General features: G+C 39.6%; 1 protein-coding gene across 1 annotated transcript in view; it reads left to right on the top strand.

Moving 5' to 3' along the window:
• Positions 1-12,553, top strand: part of plcl5 (phospholipase C like 5) — an 88,039-nt gene extending 75,486 nt beyond the window's left edge. Inside the window, exons 5-6 of the mRNA XM_059347550.1 lie at positions 2,264-2,373; positions 10,122-12,553. Coding sequence (XP_059203533.1) covers positions 2,264-2,373; positions 10,122-10,544 — 533 coding nt within the window. The 3' untranslated portion in view covers positions 10,545-12,553. The remainder of the gene's footprint in view (positions 1-2,263; positions 2,374-10,121) is intronic.
• The last annotated feature ends 273 nt before the right edge of the window (positions 12,554-12,826 follow it).

Raw genomic sequence — 12,826 nt, 5'->3', positions numbered from 1 at the left:
GGTCAGGGGTCAGGGGACCAAACGTATTTCACTAGTGTTAAAATCTATGTTTATTATATCAAAGGGTTGATTAAAGTGCAGAGTACTTAAGTGTTAAAGTGTTAGGTGCGTAATTATATTGCAGATTGCCCGATTGCACAGTAAATATAAAGTGCTATATATATATTTAAGTAGATATTATAAGTTGTCCATTGAATATTAAACCAAAGAACTCATGGAGCCCATGCTATCTCTATCCTTGGAACAAGAATCTAGAGTTAGTTTTCAAAAAGAGTCTACCCCTGGGCTGAGGTAATTCTCCTGCTCTCGGATGAAAATCAATTTAATTAAAGACTTCTCTTGACAACAGTGGAAGTGGAGGTATCTACTCACTGAAGAGAGCTGAGGACTTAAGAGGGAATGACTTATGATGATGGGCTTTTTGTGAATTATAGCACATTATGTGCCGTCAATGTCTTCACAGTGAATCAAAGCAGGAGTGGTATAAGGTCAGTTGTCAGGGACAGGCTGGCAAGCAGGCTGAGACGTACAGCTTTAGGAGGAGTTTGTTCTTAAAGCCCGGAGGATTAGTAATGGTCTGCGTGGGCTAAATGAAGCCGGACCTACAGAGAGACTAATTAAAGGTTAGCCTGGGTTGCACTACCTCAGTTTACCCCCATTAGCCATGAAGCACATTGTACACCGAACTGTTACTGTGGCCATTAAAGTGTTCGCAAGGAGCTGGCTAGTTGTCTTTTGTGCTGCAGACTTTGTGTTGCACTTTTCTTGATTCTGTTTGTTTTTTTGATCGTTAATAGATGCATATTTTCCCTTAAACTTGATGGAAAGTCATGTAACAAGTGATCCATATGCAGAACTAACAAAGTGTTTAAGGAAATGTCATTATTGAGAACTTTTGGGTGTTTATATTTATTTATTTATATCAGAAAATAAAAAAAACTAGAGGATTGTCCATCCTTTATCGGAGGTTTGCACTCCTCATAACTCATATACACTACTGGTCAAAAGTTTTAGAACACACCAACTATTCCAGAATTTAAATGAAAATTATGCAGTTTAATGTCTCAGTGTACTCTGAAATTAATGCACATTTGAAACATTTAAAATTCTTTATTGAGCATGATAGTGTTTTGAAAGTAAAAAAAAGATTCAAATTCACATTTTATGTTGAACTAAAGGACTAAAAAAGACACAAAATGACCAAAAAAAGACACAAAATGACCAAAAAAAAGACACGAAATGACCAAAAAAAGACACAAAATGATTTACAAAGACATGAAAAGAATTCAAAAATGGACAAAATAGCCCAAGACTCCATAGAGTTAAGTTGTTAACCCATTTCTTGTTCCCTGAAAAAGGCCTACTTGTATAATTCTGAAATGTACATTATTTTCCAGTTTTGGTTAACCTTACCTTTTTTTATTTACCTCTGGCAGTTCACCACTTACCTTTGTACCCTTTCAAGCTTTGACTTGAACTGCTTGAATTTCAATAAAAAATTGAAAAATTGGGGTGTTCTTTTGACCGGTAGTGTATAGTTATCTAACCCTAACCTCCCTATAATGTACAATTAATGTGCTCTTCAATACAAGAAAATAACAATAAAAAATAACTAAATACAACAGCAGCTGTCAAGAACTCTCAACGGGACGAGACAAATTCAGCCAAATTCTTTTATTAGGTTTAAGTTATTATGATCATGTGGCTAGACTTTAGTTTTTATAACAATACATTTTATTTATAGGCACATTTTTATATCACTCAAGGTCACTGTACAGTGTTAGAGTCAAATTTACAAAAAAATAACAAATAAATAACAATGATAATTTAACAATTTAGTGAACCGAACGGGGACAATACAATGCTCAATACAATACTCACAAACAGACTATGAATTGTAGTTGTGTTTTGCACTTTAAAACATTATTAAAAACCTATTTATTCTCCTTGGCGTTCAGTCCCAGCTAGGCAAGAATCCTTGGCTTTCTTTTTTACTTTTTTACTTTTTTACCCTTTTATTTGTCTTTTTTTATCTCTAACTCTGTTTTGGATTGAGTTTTTATTACTTTATTCTATTTTATTTTATTGTTTTACTGTTTTTAGTATTTTATTGTTTTTATTCATACCTATTTGTGTATGATTTATTCTATTTTAATAACTGTACAGCACTTTGGTCAACTGAGGTTGTTTTTAAATGTGCTCTATAAATACACTTTGACTTGACTTGACTCTTTTTAATTCAAATGTCTGTGTCTGTGTGAAGGTCTGGACTTCCATGAGGACCTGCACCGCATCGGAGCAAAGGAGGGTCTAAAAGGCCGAAAACTCCAGAAGGCGATGGAGAGCTACGCCTGGAACATCACCGTCCTCAAGGTGAGACGGACTGAAGCACACCTGGCATGTGGCGTTACCAATGCACTACCTGCCTCCAGTTTGTGTAAAGTACACACTAATACCTTTGATTGATGTCAACATGTGAGATTATTTTGAGGAGCATAATCAGCCGGATAAACAATCCCAGATTCTGTGCTGAGATTAAACTACATGGTGTCTTAAGAAACCTCTCTGAGCTAATTGCATTTGCCTCCTCTCTAATCCCTTAATCTCTTAATTAATTACGGTTGTTTCCAAAGACTGTCTTATTTATTTGCTCATGTTACTATCTTGACAAGACATGATAGGATTGTTCACACTTGTTTGTAGACTCACACATGCAGCGCTGTTATTCCTCATAAGGGTAAGTTGGGTCCCTTGGACATGCCTTGAAGAAGAGGCTCAGCAAAATGCATTCATGTCTCTTCCTGTGCCTCGACACGGTGAGATAAGGTTGCCCAACGCCCTCATCTCATTGCCTTTATGAACAGTGATGGTAATACCAGCTCTGATAAAACACCACATGCTGCTCAGACTCTGCTCTGCACAGTGGGCCTGTTTTGCTAAGTAAGGATAGAGCAGCCAGGATATTTTTATCTCATCTCATCACCCTGAAATCATTTAGTATTGAGTGGAGAAGCTCCCTTGGGTGATCTTTTTTGCTTGAGTGTCAGGTCAGGTAGTTTCTTTTATTGCTTGATTTGCTTGATCCTTTTCATGCCTGCCTTTAAGAAAATAAATATTAGATCTTTCCATTAGAGATACATTTATCAATCATTATAGAGGTACATCTATAAAAAATTAGAATATCACGAAAAAGTTCAATATTTTTTGTCAATCATTTCAGAAAGTGAAATATATAGATTCATTACGCAAAATATTTCAAGCCTGTTTTTCTTGTAATTTTGATGATTCTGGCTTAGAGATAATGAAATCCCAAAACTCAGTGTCTCAGAAAAGTAGAATATTGTGAAGAAGTTAAATATTGGAGTCCACAGTCAGTCAGTGGTGGTTTGGGGCCATGTCCTCTGCTGCTGTTGGTCCACTGTGTTTTCTGAAGTCCACAGTCAACATAGCAGCCATCTAGCAGGACATTTTAGAGTCTTCATGCTTTTACAAGCTCTTTGGAGATGCTGGTTTCATTTTCCAGCAGGACTTTGCACCTGCCCACACTGGCAAAGGTACCAAAAGCTGCTTCAATGACCATGGTGTTACTGGGCTGGACTGGCCAGCAAACCCTGCTGACCTGAACCCCATAGGAGTCTATGGGCTGTTGTCAAGAGGAAGGTGAGAGACACCAGACAGATGACCTGAAGGCTGCTATAAAAGCAACATGGTGCTGTAGGCTGATCTCCTCCATGCCACCAAATATTAATGCAGTAATTCATGCAAAAGGAGCCCAACCAAGTATTGAGTGTATAGAAATGAAGAGACTTTTCAGAAGCCTGACATTTGTGTTAACATTTTTATCTTTATTGATCTTATGTAATATTCTAATTTTCTGAGACACTATGTTTGTGTATGTCAAAATCACAAGAAATACAGGCTTGAAATATTTCACTCTATGTGTAATGAATCTATATAATATATGAGTTTCACTTTCTGAAATAATTGACAAAACATTTTTTTAAATGATATTCTACTTTTTTTTAGATGCACCTGTAGTTTTTGTTCCTCCTATATGTTTCCAAAATGACCAACTAGTCCTCACACATAAACATAACATTCACTGTTTTAAATAGTTGTAAAACAGTTTGTTAGTTGTTAGGTTTACTCAACAAAACTTCCCTAGGATTAGGGCAAAAAATTACAAAAAATAGTTTTAAAAGTTTTTTAAATACTGAAGTAACTGCTGAAAGTGATGTAGTTAATGTAAAGTGTGACGCAGAGAAGTTATGTTACTTTAAATAACTATTATAAACTAATTAATAGGCTTTGACACTCTGAAACAATCCTCAACCTTCAGTATTACTACAGCCACTAGAGGCAGCTAACAATAAGCATAAATATGGGTCATAATAAGCTGTGTATAAATGACACATGGGATTGTTGTTTAGTTTTTAAAATGTTTTTTTAAAACAAGTTACAAGTCAATGTGACATCTTTAGATTGCTTGTTTGGCCCACTAACTGTCTGATTTAAATGTATATAAAACCGTTAATAATTGAAGCAGCACATGCTTCATTTTAGGGCGTTAAAAACAACTGCCCTGAGGAATGGCTTAAATGATGAATTGATTAACGAAAGTGTTTCTGCTACAATTTTTACTCAGTGACTAAACGTCTCGGCACTCGTGAAGGTAATTGCTTTTAGCACCAATAAATGAGTGTTAAAAGTATTAGTTTTTTCCATTTTTCTCTTGCTCTAACAAGCAGCTGTGTGTGTTACAGCAATATTTATCTCAATTTAGCTTCATTGTACTAGAATTGGGGAAAGCAGGTGCTTAAATAGAATAACAGGTGGACACCCAAAAATAATCTCTTTCTCACCCACGCTCCCTCTGTAGCCATCACCCCTGAACTCCTCTCATCTCTGCCTTCTCTTTCCAAACACGCATTTCTCTCTTCCTTAGTCCTCTAATTTCTTCGATGAGCCACATGCTCCACATGAAGGCATCTTGGCGTGAACATAACTCCTCCTCCTCCTCCTCCTCTTCCTCCTCCCATTCTTCAGTTGTAAGCTGTGTCTCATACTGAACATTTGGTGAGAGCCTGGAGCATGTTTGCCAAGGCTGGCAGCTACGCGCCGTTATTTCACCTGTCATCCTCTCCAGATCCTCAGCAGGCCTGGAAGCACTCGCTGCTCCGTGACGTGGAAGCTGTGAGGGAAGAAGAGTGAGAGAAAGAGTCATGTATTCGCTCCGTTTCCCAAACTCCATCTCCATCCTTACTTTGACCGTTACAGACTCATCAGAGCTGTCTTGGTGAAAGAGGGTATTTGCCCATTTCTACCAGGGATACCACCCTACCACTCATTGCACCTTACTGTCAAAAACCAGAGAGACAGAGAGGCTTCTAAGGCCCCGTTCGCACGAGGACACTTGCGGGTAAAAACAACAAAATATTTTATGTGAAGTGCCTTTCGTTTAGACGGTGACGGCGTTTTGGGGGCTTAAAGACGCAAAAATCTGAAACCACCCTCCAAAGTGGAAAAGTTAAATCCTCTCCTCCGTAGTGTGTCGTCTACACTGACAAGACACAAAACTCTGATCTGATCTGCTCACGTCACGTATGTGTTTACGTCACATACATGCTCCAGTACAGGAAATAAACAAACGTGGGATTATTTCCATGGTGGGACCTTCAAGCTGCTCTGGCAGCTCTAATAAACTTACAGGAGTCTTTCCACCAAATGTCCAGGATATGTACAGATAGTATTAGTGAACAGAGAAGGATCTGGAATTACCTCCATCACATTCTGGATGCAGCGATTGGTGGGAGGCGAGCCAGATGGCTGTGAACGAGACCTGGGAGATCTAGTGATGGTTGAGAACTTTGTGGAAGGAGTAGCTGATGAAAATGTGTGGCGTGAGAACTTCTGCATGCCCAAAGATGCTCTTATGGCTTTAAGTGATGCCGCCTGGCTGCATACAATTCAATTTCACACACTTTTGCGTCATCGTGTGCAGCAGATTTCCTCCCGAAAATGCTCGTCTAAATGAGGAATAAAAAGTGATGACGCAACGCCACTTTTGCGTCTTCTGTTGAGACCGTCCTCGTGTGAACGGGGCCTAAGATAGAGATAAAAAAACCTATATGTTTCATTTCGAAACCTATATATTTCATTTCGATAAATCTTAACTGTGGCTCATTTGAGTTTTAAGTGCCATTTCCACAGTAAAGTTTTCATATACTGACATGGTTCGTCCATCAAAGGGAAATCAGGCTGACCAGCAAACAAAATCCTTTAAACCTTTACATACTAACATTTAAAAAAAATGATACAAGGATAACTCTCTTTACCCAATTTTCATGTAAACATGTTTCCCCATTAAAATAGTGAAATATCTATGAATTGAAGAATATTTGATTTTCTCTTAAAAAGTTCAGCATGACTGTCAACTACATGAAATACAAGGATGACAAAAGATAAAAAAGATAAGATAAGATAAGAGATAACAATGTCATAAGCATTCTAAGCATGTCTCAAGCATATTGTAGTTCCATTTACAGAGGAATAACCAAAAGCATTCTTGTTGTGTACCCCATATCACTCATCATTGTGGTTAATTAACTGTTGTTTGAGGCATTTTATTACATAACTAAACATGCCTCTGCTAAAGTATAGCTGATATTTCTGGTATGCGATCATAACCATGGCCTCCTTTTGCCTTGCCAGCACACATTTTATGCTCTTTCACTCTTCATCTCTTGAAAAGATTTGTTTTGTTCTATATAGATGATGATACAAGTGGGCGTTTATTGAGCCCATAAATGAAAATTCAAGGCGAGATTCATGTCTCTCTGTCCTGCCTGAGCTGCGCATTTGCTTACCACGTTTGATCTAAAACCTCAAAATACCTCAAAACAGTAAAGGTTGATTATCAAGTGTCCAATTTATATGAAGGGGATGGACTGATTTTGATAAACAAGTAGGAGATTAGAAAGGAATTTAATGAGGATATAGTGGTGGGATTTGGTGGCTGCCCTTGTTTGGGCTTAGCCCCCTGTGGATAGCTTTAGACCAGCTGTAGGGGTGAATGTACCCGAACACATTGTGCCGTCGTGATTTGGCTCTGGAAGCACAGAACCGGCTTCTCACTGTCTTATTTTATGCCTGGTGAGTCATGACTTACATAATTTCAGGTTGGGTTTTTTTTTTTTTAAACATATGACTTATTCATGCTTGTGTTTTGCGTGCTGGAGTGGCTCAGGTAAAAATTCCACTTGGCAACGTACTGACATCACCTGGGAGTCGCTGCGTGCAGGGCAGCACCTTTACTCATTCTGCAATATGTCAGACTGCTGTGCCTGCCTTGTGGCACTGAGAACCTTATCCCTTTCACCATTTACAGTACTCTTCAGTCTGGTGCAGACCGGGTCAGCCTGTGCCTCTTTATAGGGATGTTATCTTAACGAGCTGTCACAGCGGGTCAGCCCGAGTCCAGACTCAAGTTCAGTGGGAGGGAGGAAAAATATACAGATCCACAGATGAGAGCTGCTTTCAACTTGCTTGTGAACAGATGTTATAGTGATGGAGAACTAAAGAAAGTGTTGGACCGGACACGTTAAAATAGAGAGAGGGGGGGGGGTGTGGCAAGGCTGCGAGTCCTCAGGGGAAGAGTCGAGGATTTAAAGATTGTAGAGGTGGACAGACTTTGTAAAAGCATGTGGTCAGATTCCTCTTTTTCTTCGGGCCAGTTCTAATAATATAAGCACCTCTCACACACAGAAATAACCGCCTGTGGAGAAGACTCCACCACATTTCCACATGGCAGAGACGGCTAGCTTAAGGTGGCAGGCAGCCATGGCAGTGGCCCAGATTGACTTGACAGGGCTGTAAAGCAGGAGGCCTGCCCTGACCACTTCCTCCACATATGGCAGGGATTCGTCTCTGTGGTGCTCCCAAATAAAGAGCAGAAATGTAGTATAACATTATCACCATATGACAGCACTATTCACCAGCTGAGAGGAGCAGTGTGAAGGGCTGGCAGGCCACCAATGGCCTTCGTTCAGTGGCTTTATACTGCCCCCTTCTGCATCTTATCATTTAATGCACGAAGGAAAAACAATCCTGTACCTCTTTGTCCTTGTTTCATTTTTCATTTAACAAGGTAGAAAAGAGAAAAACCCTCACAGACCCACGTAAACCAATTTTTTTTTTTTTTTTTGGGGGGTGGGGGGTTTGGGGGGTTAAGTATATATATTGTGTATATATAAGTGTATATATTAGTATATGAAATCATGTCTGATAAGTAATTTTGGGTTGATACCATTTTCTTCACAGATTTGGTGTATTTCGCTTTTTTTTTCACAGAAAAATCCATGCTGTTACTTTCTGCAAGAAATGCATTTTTCAGCAATTGGTTGGCAAGCATTTTTGTTCTGGAAATTGCCCATTTACCCCATTATTGTCAATATACCCAGGAAAGCCATATATTCTCTGAATGCTCTCCGTCTCTTGTTCATGTTTCGAAAGCTTCATGAGGCCATGATTATCCTAAACGGTCACAGCAGATCATTTTATAAAGTGAGGTCAAGTTTCTAGAGAGACTAATGCAACTCCATGGCTGTCTAGGGACCCTGGTATACAGAAATAATGAATAATACATTTGTACTGCATGAGAAAAACTGCATGGTTTAGCCCCAAACTGCATGCTATTAGTATTCATCTCTGTAAAGGGGAGAGTTGTTGGTGAATATAAAACCCTTTTCATAAACATATCTTGAGGTTAGAGGTCAAGAGACCCCTTTGAAAGTGACCATGCCAGTTTTTGAGCATAATCTAGGCCCCTTACTGATAAGATATCATGATGTAGTTGGTATCAATGTTCTTCTAGTTTCAAATGATATCGGTGTCTCCAAACTTAGCCTGCTGCAGCCTCTTAAAGATGTCAACAACAAACAGGATTGCCTGTTTTCCCACTCGTCTCAAAGGGTTGAAAAAAAATGTTTTTTAAAAGAAAGAAAGACAAAAAGTTACCACAGAACGAGTCAAGTCAATTTTATTTATATAGCCCAAAATCACAAATAACAGATTTTCCTCAAAGGGCTTCACAGACTGTACATGGTATGGCACCCTCTGTCCTTAGAGCCTCACATCGGTCAGGAAAAACTCCTCAAAAACCCTTTTAACAGGGGAAAAAGAAGAAGGAACCTCAGGGAGAGACAGAGAAGGGATCATCTCCCAGGACGGACAGACCTGCAATAGATGTCTTTGTACAGGGCAGGTCAACAGAGTAGAATAGAGTAGATAGAGGTTGAGGGTGGAGAGGGAGGGAGGATGATGGGAAAATAAAAGCTTGTGTCATGTATTATTGGGACATCAGAGATAGAGAAGAAAATCGTGTGTATTGTGTCCACCGACACACTGGGCATATAGCAGCATAACTACACTGCAAAAAAAGAAAAGATGGGTGAACTCAAAATTTCAAGGCAACAAACTTCGATAAAATTTTAAGTTGGACAATTAAACTAAATATTTTAAGTCTTGTTTTTTAGTTTGCTCAACTCTGAATTCAGATTTTTGTCAACTCAACTGTAAGTTGTACTGATTGTAAAGCCGCTATGAATGTCAGCTAATGTTGCAACCACAATTTCGAGTTAGCACTGATACGCTAATGGCTACTCTTGTAGCTGTAACAAGCAGCGCTACTAGCATCAGTTAGCCGCTAGCTTTCGCTAATGACCGAATGTCACAACAAAGAAATAAGAGTTAGCAGAACTATTGTCCCTTGTTGTGAACCCCAACTTAAAGATATAAGTAACAACAACTCACCAACTTGTTTTTGAGCAGACAACTGGCTTCCTTTGTTGTGCTAACTTACATTATTATCCTAAATGTCTGTAATTTATATTTCAAAGTTTTACCAACTTAAATCACTGTTTTAGGCCAAAAAATACAAGTTGGCTTATCATGAGGAGCTGATGTTATCTCTCTAAGATACAGTAAGTTGAAGCTGCGCTGGAGGAATGGATATCAAAGATGTTTCCTGTTATTTTTGTCACCTTAAAATCTGATCTGATTATGTGTTGTTAATGAAGCGGCCTTTTTGTCTTTCTCTCTCCTTTTCTCCGTCTCAATCTCAGGGCCAGGCTGACCTGCTGAAGCACGCTAAGATCGAGGCGCTGGACACCCTGCGTCAGATACACTGTGCAGCTCAGTCCTGTGGTCTCAGTAAGAACGGAGCGGCTTCCCCACAGCTCCAGCACCATCTTCACCACCAGCCACAGCAGGTCCAGATCCAGCAGCAGCCTCAGGCCAAGGCTCACCCACAGCCTCCTGCACCACACCAGACCCAAACTTTGCCCCAGTCCCAGACAGCACCTCAGGCTTATCTCCATCCCCAGCTACCAGCTCTCCCTCTGATTCAAACTGTTTCGAAACCACCAGCTTATACTCAGCCCCCAACCCTGCCCCAGTTCCAGAGCCAGCAGCAGAGGGCAGCAGGACCTCTGGACGCCATCTCCGAGAAAGAGATGGTCAATGACGATCCCGTGGGATCCTGCTGACCCGCAGCCTGTGCCCACAGAGAATCCTTTCCAATGAGAGATAGAGAGAGCGAGAGAGAGGGGGAGAAGCAGAAGGGTGTAGAAGAAAAACAAGAAGTGGGTAACGAAAGGGAGATGGAGGAATTGGCTAAGAGAATAAAAGAGATGATGATGGTGAGGAGGACTCGTCGTGTTAGAAGTGAGACACAGGTTTGAGTTGGGCTGCGGGAGAAAAGACAGAGAGACCTCACACTTCAGTCACGCATTTCTAAACTGAGGATGGAAAACTGGAAAGACAATGGGCCTCATTCATAAAGATTCTGACATTCACTAAAATGATTTGTTCTTAAGTGAGAGAAGAATCTACGCACATTAAAGAACACACATATGCACATCTGAATGCTGACATGTTTGTGCAAAATAATTAGTTATTCTGCTATAAAGTTATGTATTATTATAGGATTTAAATTACAATTATATTTGTATCATAATAAGTATTTTTTTACAAAGCAATATGGTCTTTTAAATGATATAATGCACATACAACCACTTCAGCTTTCATCAGTTATATAAATTCAAAACAATGCTATCCAATAATTAAGGATTTATTTATTTTTTAATTAAATTGTATGCATTTTTTTAACTTTTATATGCAGGTTTAACCCTCTTGAGACTTTTAATTTGGACATTCTTGACTTAATTGTTTGTGTGTGTCTTATACAGAAGAATAGGCCTTACCAAGAACCCAGCTCGACCCGTTCATGAATCTGACGTGAACTATCCTTTGGAACTTTCTTCGCAACAAATTTAAGAAAAGCTTAAGATATTGGTGAATGAGGCCCAATGTTTACTTTCTTCATGCATTTGGAAGCTAATCTTCCATCTGAGCCAGGAGGTTTAGGTCTCTTCTGTTTTCGCTCTTGTGAAAAGCCAAAAGGGTAACAGCTGGTAACAAACTTCTGCTGTGTGTTTCTGCATAGGATTGTGTTTAACAGTTGGATCAGTTAGACATCTCCGTCTCTCTCTGGGCAGTGCTGATTACACGCCCCTTCATTACGTACTCTAGCTCTGTGGGTACAGGCTTTACCTCACCTTGTGGCAATTTCTGCCACAAATTTGCCTTTTCATTTCCTGAGACTCTTTGGCATGTCCTTGAGCCATTATTGCTTTCATGCTCACACTCTTCCTTTTCCATCTTAAAGCTAAGTGCAAACCCTCACTCCTTTCAATAAAGAGGATGCCATTTTTATTTTAAGTGAACAACGTAGAGCAGCTCGACTAGGCTGAGCTCTGTAGGCGTCACAGATGTCCATTTCTGCACAAACCAGGAAGCTGTAGAGCCAAAATAGAAAAACAAACTGCAGCTGTTGATGTTTCCAGTCACATCAACGCTCAACTCGCGTCTTTTGCTGGTGTCAACGTCCATCGAGCCCCTGCACATCTTCAGTGTCATTCCATAGGATTTCAGTTCTTCAGCATTCCTGGACTCTCCCCACAGGGTCTCCTCCCCAGGGGCTGTGTGTGTGTGACGTTACGTGAGTCTGTGTTTTGGTCCCCAGGGTGGAGCTAGCCCACGTCCGTTAGTGGCAGAGCCCACCAGCCAATCACAACTGGAATATCTGACCTTGCCTGTTAGAGATCAACAGGAACATGGTACTGCTGTCCATAAAAAAAACACAAAATAAAGTGAATATAGATGTAAACTGTATGTAAAATGTACGAAGGGAACATATATTGCTATAATAATTCTTGCAGACACAGACATTAATGATTGATATTATAATAATTGTTGTTAGTTCTATTGATATTCTGATTCTTTTTTTAATATTACTTCCACATATACAGTGATTTGACACCTTGTTCTGTGGTGCAGATCAGGACAACCAGTGCATGTGGGACTGAACTGAGGGATTACTGGTTGGCACCACCACATGAGAGTCAACAATAACCTGACATGTGTTTCACTGCAGAGTGAGTGTGGATTCTGTAAGAGCTCCTTTAAGTGGCCCATTAAAACTGGCTTCATTGTTTATCCTGTCTCCTCTTGCTCATTTCTCTTTAATGACTTTAAAACAGGGATAAATGTAAATGTATGTTAAAGGTAAAGTAGGCAGCAAAACCCCCATGTTTTTTAGCATATTATAATTTAAGTGAAATGAGCTAGGGTATGTCATTTACTGGAAAAGGCGATAAGAAACCCAAATTTGAAACTACAAGTGCAGTGCCCGTAGGAAGTATTCGTATAGTGCAAGATTGTATTTAGTAGGTAATGCTAATGCCTCTTGCTAGTGTTACCTTAAATA

The sequence above is a fragment of the Centropristis striata genome, chromosome 13 (assembly GCF_030273125.1).
Source record: "Centropristis striata isolate RG_2023a ecotype Rhode Island chromosome 13, C.striata_1.0, whole genome shotgun sequence".
NCBI classification, from domain to species: Eukaryota; Metazoa; Chordata; class Actinopteri; order Perciformes; family Serranidae; genus Centropristis; species Centropristis striata.
This window is presented reverse-complemented; position numbering and strand designations above follow the sequence as displayed.